General features: G+C 46.0%; 1 protein-coding gene across 3 annotated transcripts in view; it reads right to left on the bottom strand.

The window, feature by feature from the left end:
- The window catches only part of RTKN (rhotekin), a 153,487-nt gene extending 133,034 nt beyond the window's left edge, over positions 1–20,453 (bottom strand). For 2 of the 3 annotated variants that reach the window (XM_088454463.1, XM_088454468.1), the window contains exon 1: positions 19,813–20,154. In XM_088454463.1, the coding sequence (XP_088310589.1) occupies positions 19,813–19,923 (111 nt within the window). In that variant the 5' untranslated portion in view covers positions 19,924–20,154. The other variant, XM_088454466.1, reaches the window with a different exon arrangement.
- Between the last annotated feature and the right edge of the window lie 7,230 nt (positions 20,454–27,683).

The following is a 27,683-nucleotide window of genomic DNA, read 5'->3' as shown; positions in this document are numbered from 1 at the left end:
ACTATACTGGTTAGTATGGGAGAGGAGAGTAATGGGGAAGTGAGGACAGGACTATATGGGTTAGTATGGGAGAGGAGAGTAATAGAGAAGTGAGGTGGCCAGGACTATACTGGTTAGTATGGGAGAGGAGAGTAATGGGGAAGTGAGTAGGACAGGATTATACTGGTTAGTATGGGAGAGGAGAGTAATGGGGAAGTGAGGAGGACAGGACTATATGGGTTAGTATGGGAGAGGAGAGTAATGGGGAAGTGAGGAGGACAGGATTATACTGGTTAGTATGGGAGAGGAGAGTAATGGGGAAGTGAGGAGTACAGGACTATACTGGTTAGTATGGGAGAGGAGAGTAATGGGGAAGTGAGGACAGGACTATACTGGTTAGTATGGGAGAGGAGAGTAATGGGGAATTGAGGAGGACAGGACTATACTGGTTAGTATGGGAGAGGAGAGTAATGGGGAAGTGAGGAGGACAGGACTATACTGGTTAGTATGGGAGAGGAGAGTAATGGGGAAGTGAGGAGGACAGGACTATACTGGTTAGTATGGGAGAGGAGAGTAATAGGGAAGTGAGGACAGGACTATACTGGTTAGTATGGGAGAGGAGAGTAATGGGGAAGTGAGGAGAACAGGACTATACTGGTTAGTATGGGAGAGGAGAGTAATGGGGAAGTGAGGAGGACAGGACTATATGGGTTAGTCTGGGAGAGAATAGTAATAGGGAAGTGAAGACAGGACTATACTGGTTAGTATGGGAGAGGAGAGTAATGGGGAAGTGAGGACAGGACTATGGGCCTGATTCAGACCCACTCGCAAGCGGCTGTCCGCTCGCAAGTGGGTCGATGTTGTGCTCTGCGCACGACGGCGGGAGCTCCGTCGTACGCATGCGCCAGACGCGACAAGCGAAGGACTTTCCTTCGCTCGTTGTGTCTGATCAAAGGGGGCGTGCTGTTGATGTTGATTGACAGCACGCCCCCTTTGGTGGGCGTGCCAGGGGCGTGCCTCCCTGACGGGGGCGTTCCCACGGGAACGCCTACCGTCAGAAGCCGGCCCACTGACATCACTAGTGATGTCAGTGGGAGTGATTTTGGCTCTGATAGAGCCAAAGTCACTCCGGGGCTTGCGGTTGAAAACCTCAACCGCAGGCTCCGGCTCGCAGTTTCGATGTTCGCGATGGTCAAGACCATCGCGGCCATCAAACTGCACGCTCGTATAGGCTGTGGGTGGTGACCCACAGCTATACGAGCATCCAGTAGGACGCTCCATAGTTATGGAGGCCGGCCCTCATTCAGAACGTGCGCTCTGCTCAGAGCGTACGGCTCTGAATGAGGGCCTATATTGGTTAGTATGGTAATGGAGCATAGTGGGGAAGTGAGGACAGGACTATACTGGTTAGTATGGGAGAGGAGAGTAATGGGGAAGTGAGGACAGGACTATACTGGTTAGTATGGGAGAGGAGAGTAATGGTGAAGTGAGGAGGACAGGACTATACTGGTTAGTATGGGAGAGGAGAGTAAAAGGGAAGTGAGGAGGACAGGACTATACTGGTTAGTATGGGAGAGGAGAGTAATAGGGAAGTGAGGAGGACAGGACTATACTGGTTAGTATGGGAGAGGAGAGTAATAGGGAAGTGAGGAGGACAGGACTATACTGGTTAGTATGGGAGAGGAGAGTAATGGGGAAGTGAGGAGGACAGGACTATACTGGTTGTTGGAATAAAATGATAACATTGCTGGGGGAGGAATGAGGACAGGACGGTGTGAGGAATGTACAGTACAGGTAGGACTGAGTATTATAGGGAATTTCTGGAGAGAGAAGGAACAAGTACAGACGAGCTGAGGTTATCCTGAGTCTCACAGAGTGGGATGGGGAATGTACAACAGAATAAAGGGCTATTGTTGGGAAGGAGGGGGCGGATGCAGGCGTGCAGGGGAAGGTAAATACTCACACTGTATAACAGCAAACGTTAGACACTAGTGTGAGCGTAATGTGATTTATGCTTCATTATTATTCTAGATACTTCTCAGTGTGTGAGTGTGCAGTGTGTGACAATGATGCCTGCACTGCAGTGTGTGAGTGTGCAGTGTGTGTGACAATGATGCCTGCTGTCACACATCCCAGACACTTACTCCTATCGCCAGATCTACCTAAATAACTTTACACCTAAACTTAACTTACTCCTCCTAGTCTAATGGCGGCCGAATGGCGTGATAATGGCTTTCTCTATTACAGTGCCTCACAGTGCTCCAGCCCACAGTCGCTCGCCGTCTCCCTCCGCTCTGTGACATGGTGCCCGATCTTGAGGAGGGACTTTTATATACAATCAAAAACATGCGAGATCCAACACTGGGAAGATGATGTTTTGCTTCATTTTGGGATTCGAACTTGGCAGGAACACCCAAGCCGAGACTGGCATGAATACCCGTGCCGGGACTGGCATGAATACCCGTGCCGGGACTGGCAGGAATACCCGTGCCGGGACTGGCAGGAATACCCGTGCCGGGACTTGTAGGAATACCCGAGCCGAGACTGGCATGAATACCCGTGCCGGGACTGGCAGGAATACCCATGCCGGGACTTGTAGGAATACCCGAGCCGAGACTGGCAGGAATACCCGTGCCGGGACTGGCAGGAATACCTAAGCTGGGACTTGTAGGAATACCCGAGCCGGGACTGGCAGGAATACCCAAGCCGGAACTGGCAGGAATACCCAAGCTGGTACTGGTAGGAATACCCGAGCTGGGACTGGCAGGAATACCTGAGCTGGGACTGGCAGGAATTCCCGGGCCGGGACTGGCAGGAATACCTGAGCCAAGACTGGCAGGAATACCCGAGCTGGGACTGGCAGGAATATCTGAGCTGGGACTGGCAGGAATTCCCGGGCCAGGACTGGCAGGAATACCTGAGCTGGGACTCGTACGAATACCCGAGCTGGGACTGGCAGGAATATCTGAGCTGGGACTGGCAGGAATTCCCGGGCTGGGACTGGGAAACACTCATAACCTCTAAGTTACCAGCAATTACCAGCATTTTAATGCAAGAGTGACATGATTCAATGCAAATTGTGTCATCGGCCATTTGTACCACCCAATTTACTCAGGGAGAGGGTGGTGGCGGCAGGGTGGCTCCAGCCCCTTGGAGACTTGTCCACTTTGGGAAGGTAGGCGAGTGCGCAGCAATGTGAGGACACTAATAAATATTATTGTCTTCTACAAAGCTCCGATATCCCATCAAGAAGGTCTTGTTCCCAAAGTCTCCTGAGCGGAGCCAGAGAATCAGGGCATATACTAGGGAAGCTGGCAGTACCAGGAGATGAGGAGCACCTATTAGAAGAGGCTTAGGGATCAAACAATTAGGAACGCAGTTTAGAAGACCAGGACCCTGTTGTTTTAGGACATAGCATGATAGCTGGCAGCACATTATAGACCAGGCTTATAAAGCAGCGGGTAAGGGAACTAATACAAGCAGCGGGTAAGGGCACGGACTCTAAAACCATCATGGAGGGTAAGTATCTGTAATTCTGTATCTGATAGCAATAACATAAAAGTTGCAATATGAGTATACAGAAAAACATTTATAGGGTACGAGGCAAAAAAAGCACCACATAATGTCGTCCAATTTACTATTCACACACTTGTAACACATAAAGCAGACCCTAATATGCTTTTATGTAGCACTGATCAGTCAAGACACTCCATCTTATCTGCATTACCCTGATTTTAGTGGATTAATACCCAGGCTGCCCTAGAGGTCACCCGGCCACAGCTGGGGTGTACAGTGAACAGACATCATACAGTATATGCTCTGAGGCAGCTGGGGTGTACAGGGAATGGACATCATACAGTATATGCTCTGAGGCAGCTGGGGTATACAGGGACCGGACATCATACAGTATATGCTCTGAGGCAGCTGGGGTGTACAGGGAACAGACATCATACAGTATGCTCTGAGGCAGCTGGGGTGTACAGGGAACAGACATCATACAGTATGCTCTGAGGCAGCTGGGGTGTACAGGGAATGGACATCATACAGTATATGCTCTGAGGCAGCTGGGGTGTACAGGGAACGGACATCATACAGTATATGCTCTGAGGCAGCTGGGGTGTACAGGGAACGGATATCATATAGTATGCTCTGAGACAGTTGGGGTGTACAGGGAATGGACATCATACAGTATATGCTCTGAGGCAGCTGGAGTGTACAGGGAACGGACATCATGCAGTATGCTCTGAGGCAGACGGGGTGTACAGGGAACGGACATCATACAGTATGCTCTGAGGCAGCTGGGGTGTACAGGGAATGGACATCATACAGTATATGCTCTGAGGCAGCTGGGGTGTACAGGGAACGGACATCATACAGTATGCTCTGAGGCAGCTGGGGTGTACAGGGAATGGACATCATACAGTATGCTCTGAGGCAGCTGGGGTGTACAGGGAACGGACATCATACAGTATATGCTCTGAGGCAGCTGGGGTGTACAGGGAACGGATATCATATAGTATGCTCTGAGACAGTTGGGGTGTACAGGGAATGGACATCATACAGTATATGCTCTGAGGCAGCTGGAGTGTACAGGGAACGGACATCATGCAGTATGCTCTGAGGCAGACGGGGTGTACAGGGAACGGACATCATACAGTATGCTCTGAGGCAGCTGGGGTGTACAGGGAACAGACATCATACAGTATGCTCTGAGGCAGCTGGGGTGTACAGGGAACGGACATCATACAGTATATGCTCTGAGGCAGCTGGGGTGTACAGGGAATGGACATCATACAGTATGCTCTGAGGCAGCTGGGGTGTACAGGGAACGGACATCATACAGTATGCTCTGAGGCAGTTGGGGTGTACAGGGAATGGACATCATACAGTATATGCTCTGAGGCAGCTGGGGTGTACAGGGAATGGACATCATACAGTATATGCTCTGAGGCAGCTGGGGTGTACAGGGAATGGACATCATATAGTATATGTTCTGAGGCAGCTGGGGTGTATAGGGAATGGACATCATACAGTATATGCTCTGAGGCAGCTGGGGAGTACAGGGAGTGGACATCATACAGTATATGCTCTGAGGCAGCTGGGGTGTACAGGGAACGGAAATCATACAGTATATGCTCTGAGGCAGACGGGGTGTACAGGGAACGGACATCATACAGTATGCTCTGAGGCAGCTGGGGTGTACAGGGAATGGACATCATACAGTATGCCCTGAGGCAGCTGGGGTGTACAGGGAACGGACATCATACAGTATGCTCTGAGGCAGCTGGGGTGTACAGGGAATGGACATCATATAGTATGCCCTGAGGCAGCTGGGGTGTACAGGGAATGGACATCATACAGTATGCTCTGAGGCAGCTGGGGTGTAAAGGGAAAGGCCATCATACAGTATGCTCTGAGGCAGCTGGGGTGCACAGGGAATCGACATCATACAGTATGCTCTGAGGCAGCTGGGGTGTACAGGTAATGGACATCATACAGTATATGCTCTGAGGCAGCTGGGGTGTACAGGGAATAGACATCATACAGTATGCTCTGAGGCAGCTGGAGTGTACAGGGAACAGACATCATACAGTATATGCTCTGAGGCAGCTGGGGTGCACAGGGAACGGACATCATACAGTATGCTCTGAGGCAGCTGGAGTGTACAGGGAACGGACATCATACAGTATGCTCTGAGGCAGCTGGAGTGTACAGGGAATGGACATCATACAGTATGCTCTGAGGCAGCTGGGGTGTACAGGGAATGGACATCATACAGTATATGCTCTGAGGCAGCTGGGGTGTACAGGGAACGGACATCATACAGTATGCTCTGAGGCAGCTGGGGAGTACAGGGAATGGACATCATACAGTATATGCTCTGAGGCAGCTGGGGTGCACAGGGAATGGACATCATACAGTATATGCTCTGAGGCAGCTGGGGTGCACAGGGAAAGGACATCATACAGTATGCTCTGAGGCAGCTGGGGTGCACAGGGAACGGACATCATACAGTATGGTCTGAGGCAGCTGGGATGTACAGGGAATGGACATCATACAGTATATGCTCTGAGGCAGCTGGGGTGTACAGGGAACGGACATCATACAGTATATGCTCTGAGGCAGCTGGGGTGTACAGGGAACGGACATCATACACTATGCTCTGAGGCAGTTGGGGTGTACAGGGAATGGTCATCATACAGTATATGCTCTGAGGCAGCTGGAGTGTACAGGGAACGGACATCATGCAGTATGCTCTGAGGCAGCTGGGGTGTACAGGGAATGGACATCATACAGTATGCTCTGAGGCAGCTGGGGTGTACAGGGAACGGACATCATACAGTATATGCTCTGAGGCAGCTGGGGTGTACAGGGAACGGACATCATACAGTATGCTCTGAGGCAGCTGGGGTGTACAGAGAATGAACATCATACAGTATATGCTCTGAGGCAGCTGGGGTGTACAGGGAATGGACATCATACAGTATGCTCTGAGGCAGTTGGAGTGTACAGGGAATGGACATCATACAGTATATGCTCTGAGGCAGCTGGGGTGTACAGGGAATGGACATCATACAGTATATGCTCTGAGGCAGCTGGGGTGTACAGGGAATGGACATCATACAGTATATGCTCTGAGGCAGCTGGGGTGTACAGGGAATGGACATCATACAGTATATGCTCTGAGGCAGCTGGGGAGTACAGGGAGTGGACATCATACAGTATATGCTCTGAGGCAGCTGGGGTGTACAGGGAATGGACATCATACAGTATATGCTCTGAGGCAGCTGGGGTGTACAGGGAACGGACATCATACAGTATGCTCTGAGGCAGCTGGGGTGTACAGGGAATGAACATCATACAGTATATGCTCTGAGGCAGCTGGGGTGTACAGGGAATGGACATCATACAGTATGTGCTCTGAGGCAGCTTGGGTGTACAGGGAATGGACATCATACAGTATATGCTCTGAGGCAGCTGGGGTGTACAGGGAATAGACATCATACAGTATGCTCTGAGTCACTGCAGAGTCAGATTTCATCATGTGAAAATGATTGTACGCTCCCTGCACAGTGTGATCACAGGATTACACGGACCCCTCAGGGCGAGTGCAACTTCCTCCACAAACATAGGGATTGTTAGCACGAGGTGGGTGAGGGGCTGGCAGAGTGTGTGCAGCTGACTCTTTATACAGTTTCTGAAATCCTATGTACACGCAGCATAACGTCAAAACGTATAGTAAATTAGATGCCACACTGCAGCGGTATCACCTATAATGTCAGGGCTGCAACTGGGGGGGGGGCCTAAGGAGGCATGTGACCCAGGTGCCGGACTTGGGGGGGTGCCGGGGAGAGGCTGCCGGGAGGCTACGTTGCCGCTCTTGTGGGTTTGGAGCCGCATCCCGGTCTTGAGAGGTACAGAGACACCGTCAGTCTAATGTGCTGCAGGTAGCAAGCCAATCAGTGCTCGCGGACCGGCCCTGAGCTCCAAATGGTTCGCGAGCGGCGCCACATTACAATAATGGCAGTACTGAGAGTTCCCCAGCGTGTGGCAGCACCATCCCGCCACACCGAGCTCACCCATCGCACGGCCCTGGCATGTAAGAGAAGGGAGATGGGGCCTTACTGTGACATAATGTGTAAGGGGTATTACTGTGGCATAATGTGTAAGGGGCATTACTGTGACATAATGTGTAAGGGGAATTACTGTGACATAATGTGTAAGGGGCATTACTGTGACATAATGTGTAAGGGGCCTTACTGTGACATAGTGTGTAAGGGGCATTACTGTGGCATAGAGTGTAAGGGGCCTTACTGTGACATAGTGTGTAAGGGGCATTACTGTGGCATAATGTGTAAGGGGCATTACTGTGGCATAATGTGTAAGGGGCATTACTGTGACATAATGTGTAAGGGGCCTTACTGTGGCATAGTGTGTAAGGGGCATTACTGTGACATAGTGTGTAAGGGGCCTTACTGTGACATAGTGTGAAAGGTGCATTACTGTGACATAATGTGTAAGGGGCCTTACTGTGACATAATGTGTAAGGGGCATTACTGTGACATAATGTGTAAGGGGCATTACTGTGACATAATGTGTAAGGGGCCTTACTGTGGTATGATGTGTAAGGGGCCTTACTGTGACATAATGTGTAAGGGGAGTTACTGTGACATAATGTGTAAGGGGCATTACTGTGGCATAATGTGTAAGGGACATTACTGTTGCATAATGTGTAAGGGGCATTACTGTGACATAATGTGTAAGAGGCGTTACTGTGACATAATGTGTAAGAGGCGTTACTGTGACATAATGTGTTAAGAGCGTTACTGTGACATAATGTGTAAGGGGCATTACTGTGACAATGTGTAAGGGTCGTTACTGTGACATAATGTGTAAGGGTCGTTACTGTGACATAATGTGTAAGGGGCGTTACTGTGACATAATGTGTAAGGGGCATTACTGTGACATAATGTGTAAGGGTCGTTACTGTGAAATAATGTGTAAGGGGCGTTACTGTGACATAATGTGTAAGGGGCGTTACTGTGGTATAATGTGTAAGGGGGCATTACTGTGACATAATGTGTAAGGGGCATTACTGTGACATAATGTGTAAGGGGCATTACTGTGGCATAGTGTGTAAGGGGCATTACTGTGGCATAATGTGTAAGCAGCATTACTGTTGCATAATGTGTAAGGGGCGTTACTGTGACATAATGTGTAAGGGGCGTTACTGTGACATAATGTGGTATAAGGAGCGTTACTGTGACATAATGTGTAAGGAGCATTACTGTACCATAATGTGTAAGGGGCATTACTGTGACATAATGTGTAAGGAGCATTACTGTGATATAATGTGTAAGGGGAATTACTGTGACATAATGTGTAAGTGGAATTACTGTGACATAGTGTGTAAGGGGCATTACTGTGACATAATGTGAAAGGGGCATTACTGTGACATATTGTGTAAGGGGCATTACTGTGACATAATGTGGTATAAGGAGCGTTACTGTGACATAATGTGTAAGGAGCACTACTGTGACATAATGTGTAAGGGGAATTACTGTGACATAATGTGTAGGGGCATTACTGTGACATAATGTGTAAGGGGCGTTACTGTGACATGTGTAAGGGGCGTTACTGTGGCATAATGTGTAAGGGGCGTTACTGTGACATAATGTGTAAGGGGCGTTACTGTGGCATAATGTGTAAGGGGCGTTACTGTGGCATAATGTGCAAGGGGCGTTACTGTGGCATAATGTGTAAGGGACGTTACTGTGGCATAATGTGTAAGGGTCATTACTGTGACATAATGTGTAAGGGGCCTTACTGTGACATAATGTGTAAGGGGCCTTACTGTGACAATGTGTAAGGAGCATTACTGTGACATAATGTGTAAGGGGCATTACTGTGACATAATGTGTAAGGGGCCTTACTGTGACATAATGTGTAAGGGGCATTACTGTGACATAATGTGTAAGGGGCATTACTGTGACATAATGTGTAAGGGGCTTTACTGTGACATAATGTGTAAGGGGCATTACTGTGACATAATGTGTAAGGGGCATTACTGTGACATAATGTGTAAGAGACATTACTGTGACATAATGTGTAAGGGGCCTTACTGTGACATAACGTGTAAGGGGCATTACTGTGGCATAATGTGTAAGGGGCATTACTGTGACATAATGTGTAAGGGGCCTTACTGTGACATAATGTGTAAGGGGCATTACTGTGACATAATGTGTAAGGGGCATTACTGTGACATAATGTGTAAGAGGCATTACTGTGACATAATGTGTAAGGGGCCTTACTGTGACAATTTGTAAGGGGCATTACTGTGACATAATATGTAAGGGGCATTACTGTGGCATAATGTGTAAGGGGCATTACTGTGACATAATGTGTAAGGGGCATTACTGTGACATAATGTGTAAGGGGCATTACTGTGACATAATGTGGCAGGGGCCTTACTGTGACATAATGTGTAAGGGGCCTTACTGTGACATAATGTGTAAGAGGCATTACTGTGACATAATGTGTAAGGGGCTTTACTGTGACATAATGTGTAAGGGGCCTTACTGTGACATAATGTGTAAGGGGCCTTACTGTGACAATGTGTAAGGGGCATTACTGTGGCATAATGTGTAAGGGGCATAACTGTGACATAATGTGTAAGGGGCCTTACTGTGACATAATGTGTAAGGGGCCTTACTGTGACATAGTGTGTAAGGGGCATTACTGTGGCATAGAGTGTAAGGGGCCTTACTGTGACATAGTGTGTAAGGGGCATTACTGTGGCATAATGTGTAAGGGGCATTACTGTGGCATAATGTGTAAGGGGCATTACTGTGACATAATGTGTAAGGGGCCTTACTGTGGCATAGTGTGTAAGGGGCATTACTGTGACATAGTGTGTAAGGGGCATTACTGTAACATAGTGTGAAAGGTGCATTACTGTGACATAATGTGTAAGGGGCCTTACTGTGACATAATGTGTAAGGGGCATTACTGTGACATAATGTGTAAGGGGCATTACTGTGACATAATGTGTAAGGGGCATTACTGTGGCATAATGTGTAAGGGGCATTACTGTGGCATAATGTGTAAGGGGCCTTACTGTGACATAATGTGTAAGGGGACTTACTGTGACATAATGTGTAAGGGGCCTTACTGTGACATAATGTGTAAGGGGCATTACTGTGACATAATGTGTAAGGAGCGTTACTGTGACATAATGTGTAAGGGGCATTACTGTGACATAATGTGTAAGGGCATTACTGTGACATAATGTGTAAGGAGCATTACTGTGGTATAATGTGTAAGGGGCATTACTGTGACATAATGTGTAAGGGGCATTACTGTGACATAACGTGTAAGGGGCATTACTGTGGCATAATGTGTAAGGGGCATCTATAACTCACATGTATGTACTACATATCTGTGTCATGGCACCACATCACACTCTGAGGGGCTTTCCCTACCTATATATTACATGTATGTACTACATCTCTGTGTCATGGCATTGCATCACACTCTGAGGGATTCTCCTTACCTATAACTTACATGTATGTACTACATATCTGTGTCATGGCACTGCATCACACTCTGAGGGACTCTCCTTATCTATAACTTACATGTATGTACTACATCTCTGTGTCATGGCACCGCATCACACTCTGAGGGACTCTCCTTATCTATAACTTACATGTATGTACTACATCTCTGTGTCATGGCACCGCATCACACTCTGAGGGGCTCTCCCTACCTATAACTTACACGTATGTACTACATATCTGTGTCATGGCACCGCATCACACTCTGAGGAGCTTTCCCTACCTATAACTTACACGTATGTACTACATCTCTGTGTCATGGCATTGCATCACACTCTGAGGGATTCTCCTTACCTATAACTTACATGTATGTACTACATATCTGTGTTATGGCACCGCATCACACTCTGAGGTCCTCTCCTTATCTATAACTTACATGTATGTACTACATATCTGTGTCATGGCACCGCATCACACTCTGAGGTCCTCTCCTTATCTATAACTTACATGTATGTACTACATCTCTGTGTCATGGCACCGCATCACACTCTGAGGAGCTTTCCCTACCTATAACTTACATGTATGTACTACATATCTGTGTCATGGCAGCGCATCACACTCTGAGGGGCTCTCCCTACCTATAACCGACATGTATGTACTACATCTGTCATGGCACCGCATCACACTCTGAGGGACTCTCCTTATCTATAACTTACATGTATGTACTACATCTCTGTGTCATGGCATTGCATCACACTCTTAGGGACTCTCTTTATCTATAACTTACATGTATGTACTACATCTCTGTGTCATGGCACCGCATCACACTCTGAGGAGCTTTCCCTACCTATAGCTTACATGTATGTACTACATCTCTGTGTCATGGCACCGCATCACACTCTGAGGAGCTTTCCCTACCTATAGCTTACATGTATGTACTACATCTCTGTGTCATGGCACCACATCGCACTCTGAGGGACTCTCCTTATCTATAGCTTACATGTATGTACTACATCTCTGTGTCATGGCACCGCATCACACTCTGAGGGGCTCTCCCTACCTATAACTTACACGTATGTACTACATATCTGTGTCATGGCATTACATCACACTCTGAGGGACTCTCCTTATCTATAACTTACATGTATGTACTACATATCTGTGTCATGGCATTGCATCACACTCTGAGGGGCTCTCCCTACCTATAACTTACACGTATGTACTACATCTGTGTGTCATGGCACCGCATCACACTCTGAGGGACTCTTCCTACCTTTAACTTACATGTATGTACTACATCTCTGTGTCATGGCACCGCATCACACTGTGAGCGGCTCTCCCTACCTATAACTTACATGTATGTACTACATCTCTGTGTCGTGGCACCGCATCACATTCTGAGGGACTCTCCCTACCTATAACTTACATGTATGTACTACATCTCTGTGTCATAGCACCGCATCACACTCTGAGGTCCTCTCCCTACCTATAACTTACATGTATGTACTACATCTCTGTGTCATGGTACTGCATCACACTCTGAGGTCCTCTCCTTATCTATAACTTACATGTATGTACTAATCTTTGTGTTATGGCACCGCATCACACTGTAAGGGACTCTCCTTACCTATAACTTACATGTATGTACTACATCTCTGTGTCATGGCACCGCATCGCACTCTGAGGTCCTCTCCTTATCTATAACTTACATGTAAGTACTACATCTCTGTGTCATGGCACCGCATCACACTCTGAGGGACTCTCCCTACCTATAACTTACATGTATGTACTACATCTCTGTGTCATGGCATTGCATCACACTCTGAGGGACTCTCCTTATCTATAACTTACATGTATGTACTACATATCTGTGTCATGACACCGCATCACACCTTGAGGGACTCTCCTTATCTATAACTTACATACTTACATGTGTGTACTACATCTCTGTGTCATGGCACCGCATCACACTCTGAGGTCCTCTCCCTACCTATAACTTACATGTGTGTACTACATCTCTGTGTCATGGTACAGCATCACACTCTGAGGTCCTCTCCCTACCTATATGTTACATGTATGTACTACATCTCTGTGTCATGGTACTGCGTCACACTCTGAGGTCCTCTCCTTATCTATAACTTACATGTATGTACTACATCTCTGTGTCATGGCACCGCATCACACTCTGAGGGGCTCTCCTTATCTATAACTTACATGTATGTACTACATCTCTGTGTCATGGCACCGCATCACACTCTGAGGGGCTCTCCTTATCTATAACTTACATGTATGTACTACATCTCTGTCATGGCACCGCATCACACTCTGAGGGGCTCTCCCTACCTATAACTTACATGTATGTACTACATCTCTGTGTCATGGTACTGCATCACACTCTGAGGTCCTCTCCCTACCTATAAGTTATATGTATGTACTACATCTCTGTGTCATGGCACCGCATCACACTCTGCGGGACTCTCCTTATCTATAACTTACACGTATTTACTACATCTCTGTGTCATGGCACCGTATCACACTCTGAGGGACTCTCCTTATCTATAACTTACATGTATGTACTACATCTCTGTGTCATGGCATTGCATCACACTCTGAAGTCCTCTCCCTACCTATAACTTACACGTATGTACTACATCTCTGTCATGGCATTGCATCACACTCTGAGGGGCTCTCCTTATCTATAACTTACACGTATGTACTACATCTCTGTGTCATGGCACCGCATCACACTCTGAGGAGCTTTCCCTACCTATAACTTACATGTATGTACTACATATCTGTGTCATGGCACCGCATCACACTCTGAGGGACTCTCCTTATCTATAACTTACATGTATGTACTACATATCTGTGTCATGGCACCGCATCGCACTCTGAGGGACTTTCCCCACCTATAACTTACATGTATGTACTACATCTCTGTGTCATGGCACCGCATCACACTCTGAGGAGCTTTCCCTACCTATAGCTTACATGTATGTACTACATCTCTGTGTCATGGCACCGCATCACACTCTGAGGGGCTCTCCCTACCTATAACTTACACGTATGTACTACATATCTGTGTCATGGCAGCGCATCACACTCTGAGGGGCTCTCCCTACCTATAACCGACATGTATGTACTACATCTGTCATGGCACCGCATCACACTCTGAGGGACTCTCCTTATCTATAACTTACATGTATGTACTACATCTCTGTGTCATGGCATTGCATCACACTCTTAGGGACTCTCTTTATCTGTAACTTACTTGTATGTACTACATCTCTGTGTCACGGCACCGCATCACACTCTGAGGAGCTTTCCCTACCTATAGCTTACATGTATGTACTACATCTCTGTGTCATGGCACCACATCGCACTCTGAGGGACTCTCCTTATCTATAGCTTACATGTATGTACTACATCTCTGTGTCATGGCACCGTATCACACTCTGAGGGGCTCTCCCTACCTATAACTTACACATATGTACTACATATCTGTGTCATGGCATTACACCACACTCTGAGGGACTCTCCTTATCTATAACTTACATGTATGTACTACATAACTGTGTCATGGCATTGCATCACACTCTGAGGGGCTCTCCCTACCTATAACTTACATGTATGTACTACATATCTGTGTCATGGCATTGCATCACACTCTGATGGACTCTCCTTATCTATAACTTACATGTATGTACTACATATCTGTGTCATGGCACCACATCACACTCTGAGGGACTCTCCTTATCTATAACTTACACGTATGTGCTACATCTGTGTCATGGTACTGCGTCACACTCTGAGATCCTCTCCCTACCTATAACTTACACGTATGTACTACATCTCTGTGTCATGGCACCGAATCACACTCTGAGGTACACTCCTTATCTATAACTTACACGTATGTACTAATCTGTGTCATGGCACTGAATCACACTCTGAGGGACTCTCTTTATCTATAACTTACATGTATGTACTACATCTCTGTATCATGGTACCGCATCGCACTCTGAGGTCCTCTCCTTATCTATAACTTACACGTATGTACTACATCTGTGTGTCATGGCACCGCATCACACTCTGAGGGACTCTTCCTACCTTTAACTTACATGTATGTACTACATCTCTGTGTCATGGCACTGCATCACACTGTGAGCGGCTCTCCCTACCTATAACTTACATGTATGTACTACATCTCTGTGTCGTGGCACCGCATCACATTCTGAGGGACTCTCCCTACCTATAACTTACATGTATGTACTACATCTCTGTGTCATAGCACCGCATCACACTCTGAGGTCCTCTCCCTACCTATAACTTACATGTATGTACTACATCTCTGTGTCATGGTACTGCATCACACTCTGAGGTCCTCTCCTTATCTATAACTTACATGTATGTACTAATCTCTGTGTTATGGCACCGCATCACACTGTAAGGGACTCTCCTTACCTATAACTTACATGTATGTACTACATCTCTGTGTCATAGCACCGCATCGCACTCTGAGGTCCTCTCTCTACCTATAAGTTACATGTATGTACTACATCTCTGTGTCATGGTACTGCGTCACACTCTGAGGTCCTCTCCTTATCTATAACTTACATGTATGTACTACATCTGTGTCATGGCACCGCATCACACTCTGAGGGGCTCTCCTTATCTATAACTTACATGTATGTACTACATCTCTGTCATGGCACCGCATCACACTCTGAGGGGCTCTCCCTACCTATAACTTACATGTATGTACTACATCTCTGTGTCATGGCACCGTATCACACTCTGAGGGACTCTCCTTATCTATAACTTACATGTATGTACTACATCTCTGTGTCATGGCATTGCATCACACTCTGAGGTCCTCTCCCTACCTATAACTTACACGTATGTACTACATCTCTGTCATGGCACCGAATCACACTCTGAGGTCCTCTCCCTACCTATAAGTTACATGTATGTACTACATCTCTGTGTCATGACACCGCATCACACTCTGAGGGGCTCTCCCTACCTATAACTTACATGTATGTACTACATCTCTGTGTCATGGCACCGCATCACACTCTGAGGGGCTCTCCCTACCTATAACTTACATGTATGTACTACATCTCTGTGTCATGGCACCGCATCACACTCTGAGGGGCTCTCCCTACCTATAACTTACATGTATGTACTACATCTCTGTGTCATGGCACCGCATCACACTCTGAGGTCCTCTCCCTACCTATAACTTACATGTATGTACTACATCTCTGTGTCATGGCACCACATCACACTCTGAGGGGCTCTCCCTACCTATAACTTACATGTATGTACTACATCTCTGTGTCATGGCACCGCATCGCACTCTGAGGGGCTCTCCCTAAATATAACTTACATGTATGTACTACATCTCTGTGTCATGGCACCACATCACACTCTGAGGGGCTCTCCCTAAATATAACTTACTTGTATGTACTACATCTCTGTGTCATGGCACAGCATCGCACTCTGAGGGGCTCTCCCTAAATATAACTTACATGTATGTACTACATCTCTGTGTCATGGCACCGCATCACACTCTGAGGTCCTCTCCCTACCTATAACTTACATGTATGTACTACATCTCTGTGTCATGGCACCGCATCACACTGAGGGGCTCTCCCTACCTATAACTTACATGTATGTACTAATTCTCGGTGCTATTACGCAATGTATGATTACATGTTAGTGCTGCATCCGTGGCTTATTCAGAGGTGGACGCTAATGTCTCAGTGTGACTATGTCTTTATACTAATGCCGCAGTGAATGGAATTAGTATAGAGACCGGCGGTGGCCCTAACCTGCTGCTTTTTGTAAAATGTTGCAACATTTGCACCAGCAGTCGCACGCCGGTCGCACTATTCCGACATTAGAGCAGCGCTATAGTTCCTGAGAATGTCTGTGGGAACATGGCCGCCGGCGCCAATGCAACTTTGAAAATAGACGAAGTTGCTGGCCGCAATACGCCAGGTCTGACAGCCGCCCTCCCGCTACCTCATCCTGTGTCCACCAGCGGTATGGGAACAAGCGTTTAGTACAATAAACATTGGACGAGTGATCACACATGTGCGCCGTGTCCACCTCGGAATCAGGCCTTGTATCCCGTGTAAGTAATGCGTATGTGCGACGCATGGAACCGTATAACACACATGTACTTCACCTCTGTGTCATTGCATCTTGTGTAACTAGCATGTATGTGCAGCTCCATGTATAATATGTAAGACATCTGTGTCATGAGACTATATATAAAATGGTTATATTATAACTCTGTGTCACGGAATCCTGTATAACTAACATGTATGTCATGGTATTAGATACACTGCTTAATGAGAACATGCTGCCTTTCCCGGGGTTACCATAGAGAGGGGAATCAGACGCCCACTCAAAGTGCCCGAAAATCCTCTTAGTGACTTCTTATATAGCTGAAGTGGTGTAATTTCTGACCAGTGTTCAGTATATACCGTATCACGGGAGACGTAACATGTAATGATTATACCGTATCACGGGAGACGTAACATGTAATGATTATACCGTATCACGGGAGACGTAACATGTAATGATTATACCGTATCACGGGAGACGTAACATGTAATGATTATACCGTATCACGGGAGACGTAACATGTAATGATTATACCGTATCACGGGAGACGTAACATGTAATGATTATACCGTATCACGGGAGACGTAACATGTAATGATTATACCGTATCACGGGAGACGTAACATGTAATGATTATACCGTATCACGGGAGACGTAACATGTAATGATTATACCGTATCACGGGAGACGTAACATGTAATGATTATACCGTATCACGGGAGACGTAACATGTAATGATTATACCGTATCACGGGAGACGTAACATGTAATGATTATACCGTATCACGGGAGACGTAACATGTAATGATTATACCGTATCACGGGAGACGTAACATGTAATGATTATACCGTATCACGGGAGACGTAACATGTAATGATTATACCGTATCACGGGAGACGTAACATGTAATGATTATACCGTATCACGGGAGACGTAACATGTAATGATTATACCGTATCACGGGAGACGTAACATGTAATGATTATACCGTATCACGGGAGACGTAACATGTAATGATTATACCGTATCACGGGAGACGTAACATGTAATGATTATACCGTATCACGGGAGACGTAACATGTAATGATTATACCGTATCACGGGAGACGTAACATGTAATGATTATACCGTATCACGGGAGACGTAACATGTAATGATTATACCGTATCACGGGAGACGTAACATGTAATGATTATACCGTATCACGGGAGACGTAACATGTAATGATTATACCGTATCACGGGAGACGTAACATGTAATGATTATACCGTATCACGGGAGACGTAACATGTAATGATTATACCGTATCACGGGAGACGTAACATGTAATGATTATACCGTATCACGGGAGACGTAACATGTAATGATTATACCGTATCACGGGAGACGTAACATGTAATGATTATACCGTATCACGGGAGACGTAACATGTAATGATTATACCGTATCACGGGAGACGTAACATGTAATGATTATACCGTATCACGGGAGACGTAACATGTAATGATTATACCGTATCACGGGAGACGTAACATGTAATGATTATACCGTATCACGGGAGACGTAACATGTAATGATTATACCGTATCACGGGAGACGTAACATGTAATGATTATACCGTATCACGGGAGACGTAACATGTAATGATTATACCGTATCACGGGAGACGTAACATGTAATGATTATACCGTATCACGGGAGACGTAACATGTAATGATTATACCGTATCACGGGAGACGTAACATGTAATGATTATACCGTATCACGGGAGACGTAACATGTAATGATTATACCGTATCACGGGAGACGTAACATGTAATGATTATACCGTATCACGGGAGACGTAACATGTAATGATTATACCGTATCACGGGAGACGTAACATGTAATGATTATACCGTATCACGGGAGACGTAACATGTAATGATTATACCGTATCACGGGAGACGTAACATGTAATGATTATACCGTATCACGGGAGACGTAACATGTAATGATTATACCGTATCACGGGAGACGTAACATGTAATGATTATACCGTATCACGGGAGACGTAACATGTAATGATTATACCGTATCACGGGAGACGTAACATGTAATGATTATACCGTATCACGGGAGACGTAACATGTAATGATTATACCGTATCACGGGAGACGTAACATGTAATGATTATACCGTATCACGGGAGACGTAACATGTAATGATTATACCGTATCACGGGAGACGTAACATGTAATGATTATACCGTATCACGGGAGACGTAACATGTAATGATTATACCGTATCACGGGAGACGTAACATGTAATGATTATACCGTATCACGGGAGACGTAACATGTAATGATTATACCGTATCACGGGAGACGTAACATGTAATGATTATACCGTATCACGGGAGACGTAACATGTAATGATTATACCGTATCACGGGAGACGTAACATGTAATGATTATACTGTATCATGGGAGACGTAACATGTAATGATTATACTGTATTTATTACACTGTATCACGGGAGACATACCATATTATTATATATTATAAATGAATAATAATATAGTGTGTGAGGGAGAAGGTACCAATATTATGAATTATTCTCATTATCCCCTCTGTGGAGGGCAGGAGGGTGTTATGGACGTACCTGAGGGGTGTCAATCAGCATACTTCTCCGGAATCGCCCTCTCCGTATCTCCATCTCCAGGGCAGAGCATCGCGCCACAGTTACCCGACTGCGGTGATTGCGGCAAAACATCTTGAGAAGGACTTTATCCCCAGGATCTGCTCCCACAGTGCTAACCGGATCCCCCGGACCGGCTTCCACAGCGCTATCCGTATCCCCAGGATCTCCTCACAGAGTGCTAACCGTATCCCCAGGATCTCCTCACAGAGTGCTAACCGGATCCCCAGGATCTCCTCACAGAGTGCTAACTGGATCCCCAGGATCTCCTCACAGAGTGCTAACTGTACTAACCAGGATCTAATTATACAGCACTAACCAGATCCAAACTTCCTTATGTCCAGAACCGACAGGGTCTCCCGATCATATCAATTCCTGGAAATCTGGTAATCCGCCATTTGATCCTTTATTCAGATCTGGGATCATTTCGCTGGATCTTCTTCTTCTCTCAGAGACAATGTACAATCTCCTGGATCCTGTGTTTCCTGCAGGATTATGAGCTGTCTTTGGCTGCGTCCCCTCTCTCCTGCCCCCTCCTCTCTCCTGTTCTCTGGATGTCTCTCACAACTTTCAGCGTCCCTCCTCTCCCTGAGCCGCCCCTCTATCCCCCAGCTGTGACTTTGCCTTCCCCGGCACTCACCTCCTACCTGCCCCTGTCTCTCGCACTGCGGGGAGGGGACTTCCCAGTAGCTGGGCCTGCTCCAGGTCCTATAATAACACAGGATGTAAAAATGTGCACTTATAAGAGGAGAGGCCGGCTCTGCCAGAGGCTCTTATCAGCAGACATGGAAGTACAGGAGCTCATGTGCAGAGTACACCCACCAGGTACCCCACCCACTAACCCCGTACCTGCCCCAACAGGTACCCCACCCCCTAACCCCGTACCTGCCCCAACAGGTACCCCACCCACTAACCCCGTACCTGCCCCACCAGGTACCCCACCCCCTAACCTCGTACCTGCCCCAACAGGGACTTTCTCAGCAGATGGAGTGCAGTTACTGCAATAAGGGGGTATTGCAGCGCTGGAAGCCAGGCGCACTTTGCCCCATAGAAACGCGCAGAGAAAAAAGCGCATGTTTGCTGATGTGCGGAGCTGTAGGCACCTCTCACGCCTGGTTCACTACAAGTTATCATCATCAGGGCACCTATTATACCAGGTGCAAACGTTACACCTACGTGCGTAATTTCGGGCGTAATTTCACTTAATTTCTACCCTGCATCACGCGTGCTGCGCTAAGCACACCCTCACTGAACTCTGCCTACGTGAGAACGCGCCATTACAGATCAGGGTTGGGGACGCGGCAGGAAATGGTTATCGTTCGGTCCGGGGTAAAAGATGTAAAATATTTATCATTTAATTTTGAAGCTGTGTCGCAGCTTTGACCTAGGTCACTGCATTAGTAACGTCGCAGCGCAACACGCTGTGACACTGAGCACATAAAGTAGGAGGCGTCATTGCGAGACTGGCGGCTGCAGTGCTGGGCGCCAGTGTGGAGTGTAGAAGAGGCATAATAATAAAGTGCAGTTATGTATGATGCCCCAGGAAGCCCCCCGGACTGCAGGTTCCTGCTAGTATTAGCCCAGGCACTGTATGCGTCAGAGTACTGGGCATCGGGAGCAGAGCCGTAACTAGATTTTGTGGTGCCCTGGGCCAGAAAGAGCATTGGTGCCCCCCCCCTACCCATTTTTCAAATAGGGACATAGGATGTGCACCCGAAAAAGGGGTGTGGCCTCATGGGGAACGGACCATACAAATCTGATTTGTCCCGTATGACGATGGAGTACCGATCCCATTGTAGCACTGTTATCCAGGTGTCACTCCAATGGCAGCAGTGACTATACACAATAATAATGTATATAACTCACCAGCACTAGGTGTAGGAGAGCACTGGTGAGGCTGCAGTGATGATACACAGTAATTATACAGTATAATCACCAGCACTAGATGTAGGAGAGCACTGGTGAGGCTGCAGTGATCATACACCGTAATTATACAGTATAATCACCAGCACTAGATGTAGGAGAGCACTGGTGAGGCTGCAGTGATGACACACAGTAATTATACAGTATAATCACCAGCACTAGATGTAGGAGAGCACTGGTGAGGCTGCAGTGATGACACACAGTAATTATACAGTATAATCACCAGCACTAGATGTAGGAGAGCACTGGTGAGGCTGCAGTGATGATACACTATAATTATACAGTATAATCACCAGCTCTAGATGTAGGAGAGCACTGGTGAGGCTGCAGTGATGATACACAGTAATTATACAGTATAATCACCAGCACTAGATGTAGGAGAGCACTGGTGAGGCTGCAGTGATGACACACAGTAATTATACAGTATAATCACCAGCACTAGATGTAGGAGAGCACTGGTGAGGCTGCAGTGATGATACACTATAATTATACAGTATAATCACCAGCACTAGATGTAGGAGAGCACTGGTGAGGCTGCAGTGATGACACACAGTAATTATACAGTATAAGTCACCAGCACTAGATGTAGGAGAGCACTGGTGAGGCTGCAGTGATGACACACAGTAACTATACAGTATAATCACCAGCACTAGATGTAGGAGAGCACTGGTGAGGCTGCAGTGATGATACACAGTAATTATACAGTATAACTCACCAGCACTAGATGTAGGAGAGCACTGGTGAGGCTGCAGTGATGATACACAGTAATTATACAGTATAATCACCAGCACTAGATGTAGGAGAGCACTGGTGAGGATGCAGTGTTGACACACAGTAATTATACAGTATAAGTCACCAGCACTAGGTGTAGGAGAGCACTGGTGAGGCTGCAGTGATGATACACAGTAATTATACAGTATAACTCACCAGCACTAGATGTAGGAGAGCACTGGTGAGGCTGCAGTGATGATACACAATAATTATACAGTATAATCACCAGCACTAGATGTAGGAGAGCACTGGTGATGCTGCAGTGATGATACACAATAATTATACAGTATAACTCACCAGCACTAGATGTAGGAGAGCACTGGTGATGCTGCAGTGATGATACACAGTAATTATACAGTATAATCACCAGCACTAGATGTAGGAGAGCACTGGAGAGGCTGCAGTGATGATACACAATAATTATACAGTATAACTCACCAGCACTAGGTGTAGGAGAGCACTGGTGAGGCTGCAGTGATGATGCACAGTAATTATACAGTATAATCACCAGCACTAGATGTAGGAGAGCGCTGGTGAGGCTGCAGTGATGATATACAGTAATTATACAGTATAATCACCAGCACTAGATGTAGGAGAGCACTGGTGAGGCTGCAGTGATGATACACAATAATTATACAGTATAATCACCAGCACTAGATGTAGGAGAGCGCTGGTGAGGCTGCAGTGATGATATACAGTAATTATACAGTATAATCACCAGCACTAGATGTAGGAGAGCACTGGTGAGGCTGCAGTGATGATACACAATAGTTATACAGTATAACTCACCAGCACTAGGTGTAGGAGAGCACTGGTGAGGCTGCAGTGATGATACACAATAATTATACAGTATAGCTCACCAGCTGTAGATGTAGGAGAACGCTGGTGAGGCTGCAGTGATGATACACAATAATTATACAGTATAACTCACCAGCACTAGATGTAGGAGAGCACTGGTGAGGCTGCAGTGATGATACACAGTAATTATACAGTATAATCACCAGCACTAGATGTAGGAGAGCGCTGGTGAGGCTGCAGTGATGATACACAGTAATTATACAGTATAATCACCAGCACTAGATGTAGGAGAGCACTGATGAGGCTGCAGTGATGATACACAGTAATTATACAGTATAATCACCAGCACTAGATGTAGGAGAGCACTGGTGAGGCTGCAGTGATGATACACAATAATTATACAGTATAACTCACCAGCACTAGATGTAGGAGAGCACTGGTGAGGCAGCAGTGACTATACAAAATAATAATGCCGTATAATCACCAGCACTAGATGTAGGAGAGCACTGGTGAGGCTGCAGTGATAATACACAATAATTATACAGTATAATCACCAGCACTAGATGTAGGAGAGCACTGGTGAGGCTGCAGTGATGATACACAATAATTATACAGTATAATCACCAGCACTAGATGTAGGAGAGCACTGGTGAGGCTGCAGTGATGATACACAGTAATTATACAGTATAATCACCAGCACTAGGTGTAGGAGAGCACTGGTGAGGCTGCAGTGATGACACACAGTAATTATACAGTATAACTCACCAGCACTAGATGTAGGAGAGCGCTGGTGAGGCTGCAGTGATGACACACAGTAATTATACAGTATAACTCACCAGCACTAGATGTAGGAGAGCGCTGGTGAGGCTGCAGTGATGATACACAGTAATTATACAGTATAACTCACCAGCACTAGATGTAGGAGAGCACTGGTGAGGCTGCAGTGATGATACACAGTAATTATACAGTATAACTCACCAGCACTAGGTGTAGGAGAGCACTGGTGATGCTGCAGTGATGATACACAGTAATTATACAGTATAATCACCAGCACTAGATGTAGGAGAGCGCTGGTGAGGCAGCAGTGACTATACACAATAATAATGCCGTATAATCACCAGCACTAAATGTAGGAGAGCACTGGTGAGGCTGCAGTGATGATACACAATAATAATGTATATAACTCACCAGCACTAGATGTAGGAGAGCACTGGTGAGGCAGCAGTGAAGATACACAATAATAATGCTGTATAATCACCAGCTCTAGATGTAGGAGAGCACTGGTGAGGCTGCAGTGATAATACACAATAATTATACAGTATAATCACCAGCACTAGGTGTAGGAGAGTACTGGTGAGGCTGCAGTGATGATACACTATACACTATAATTATACAGTATAATCACCAGCACTAGATGTAGGAGAGCACTGGTGAGGCTGCAGTGATGATACACAGTAATTATACAGTATAATCACCAGCACTAGATGTAGGAGAGCTCTGGTGAGGCTGCAGTGATGATACACAGTAATTATACAGTATAATCACCAGCACTAGATGTAGGAGAGCACTGATGAGGCTGCAGTGATGATACACAATAATTATACAGTATAATCACCAGCACTAGATGTAGGAGAGCGCTGGTGAGGCTGCAGTGATGATACACAGTAATTATACAGTATAATCACCAGCACTAGATGTAGGAGAGCACTGGGGAGGCTGCAGTGATGATACACAGTAATTATACAGTATAAGTCACCAGCACTAGATGTAGGAGATAACTGGTGAGGCTGCAGTGATGACACACAGTAATTATACAGTATAATCACCAGCACTAGGTGTAGGAGAGCACTGGTGACGCTGCAGTGATGATACACAATAATTATACAGTATAATCACTAGCACTAGATGTAGGAGAGCACTGGTGACGCTGCAGTGATGATACACAATAATAATACAGTATAATCACCAGCACTAGATGTAGGAGAACACTGGTGACGCTGCAGTGATGATACACAATAATTATACAGTATAATCACCAGCACTAGATGTAGGAGAGCGCTGGTGAGGCTGCAGTGATGATACACAGTAAATATACAGTACAAGTCACCAGCACTAGATGTAGGAGAGCACTGGTGAGGCTGCAGTGATGACACACAGTAATTATACAGTATAATCACCAGCACTAGGTGTAGGAGAGCAATGGTGAGGATGCAGTGATGACACACAGTAATTATACAGTACAAGTCACCAGCACTAGATGTAGGAGAGCACTGGTGAGGCTGCAGTGATGACACACAGTAATTATACAGTATAATCACCAGCACTAGGTGTAGGAGAGCACTGGTGACGCTGCAGTGATGATACACAATAATTATACAGTATAATCACCAGCACTAGATGTAGGAGAGCACTGGTGACGCTGCAGTGATGATACACAATAATTATACAGTATAATCACCAGCACTAGATGTAGGAGAGCACTGGTGAGGCTGCAGTGATGATACACAGTAATTATACAGTATAACTCACCAGCACTAGGTGTAGGAGAGCACTGGTGAGGCTGCAGTGATGATACACAATAATTATACAGTATAATCACCAGCACTAGATGTAGGAGAGCACTGGTGAGGATGCAGTGATGACACACAGTAATTATACAGTATAAGTCACCAGCACTAGATGTAGGAGAGCACTGGTGAGGCTGCAGTGATGACACAGTAATTATACAGTATAATCACCAGCACTAGATGTAGGAGAGCACTGGTGACGCTGCAGTGATGATACACAGTAATTATACAGTATAATCACCAGCACTAGATGTAGGAGAGCACTGGTGAGGCTGCAGGGATGATACACAGTAATTATACAGTATAACTCACCAGCACTAGATGTAGGAGAGCACTGGTGAGGCTGCAGTGATGATACACAATAATTATACAGTATAACTCACCAGCACTAGATGTAGGAGAGCACTGGTGAGGCTGCAGTGATGATACACAGTAATTATACAGTATAATCACCAGCACTAGGTGTAGGAGAGCACTGGTGAGGCTGCAGTGATGATACACAGTAATTATACAGTATAATCACCAGCACTAGATGTAGGAGAGCACTGGTGAGGCTGCAGTGATGATACACTATAATTATACAGTATAATCACCAGCACTAGATGTAGGAGAGCACTGGTGAGGCTGCAGTGATGACACACAGTAATTATACAGTATAAGTCACCAGCACTAGATGTAGGAGAGCACTGGTGAGGCTGCAGTGATGACACACAGTAACTATACAGTATAATCACCAGCACTAGATGTAGGAGAGCACTGGTGAGGCTGCAGTGATGATACACAGTAATTATACAGTATAACTCACCAGCACTAGATGTAGGAGAGCACTGGTGAGGCTGCAGTGATGATACACAGTAATTATACAGTATAATCACCAGCACTAGATGTAGGAGAGCACTGGTGAGGATGCAGTGTTGACACACAGTAATTATACAGTATAAGTCACCAGCACTAGGTGTAGGAGAGCACTGGTGAGGCTGCAGTGATGATACACAGTAATTATACAGTATAACTCACCAGCACTAGATGTAGGAGAGCACTGGTGAGGCTGCAGTGATGATACACAATAATTATACAGTATAATCACCAGCACTAGATGTAGGAGAGCACTGGTGATGCTGCAGTGATGATACACAATAATTATACAGTATAACTCACCAGCACTAGATGTAGGAGAGCACTGGTGATGCTGCAGTGATGATACACAGTAATTATACAGTATAATCACCAGCACTAGATGTAGGAGAGCGCTGGTGAGGCTGCAGTGATGATACACAGTAATTATACAGTATAATCACCAGCACTAGATGTAGGAGAGCACTGGAGAGGCTGCAGTGATGATACACAATAATTATACAGTATAACTCACCAGCACTAGGTGTAGGAGAGCACTGGTGAGGCTGCAGTGATGATGCACAGTAATTATACAGTATAATCACCAGCACTAGATGTAGGAGAGCGCTGGTGAGGCTGCAGTGATGATATACAGTAATTATACAGTATAATCACCAGCACTAGATGTAGGAGAGCACTGGTGAGGCTGCAGTGATGATACACAATAATTATACAGTATAATCACCAGCACTAGATGTAGGAGAGCGCTGGTGAGGCTGCAGTGATGATATACAGTAATTATACAGTATAATCACCAGCACTAGATGTAGGAGAGCACTGGTGAGGCTGCAGTGATGATACACAATAGTTATACAGTATAACTCACCAGCACTAGGTGTAGGAGAGCACTGGTGAGGCTGCAGTGATGATACACAATAATTA

This window comes from Taudactylus pleione, unplaced genomic scaffold (assembly GCF_031769625.1).
Source record: "Taudactylus pleione unplaced genomic scaffold, aTauple2 ptg000618l, whole genome shotgun sequence".
Classification (NCBI taxonomy): domain Eukaryota; kingdom Metazoa; phylum Chordata; class Amphibia; order Anura; family Myobatrachidae; genus Taudactylus; species Taudactylus pleione.
This window is presented reverse-complemented; position numbering and strand designations above follow the sequence as displayed.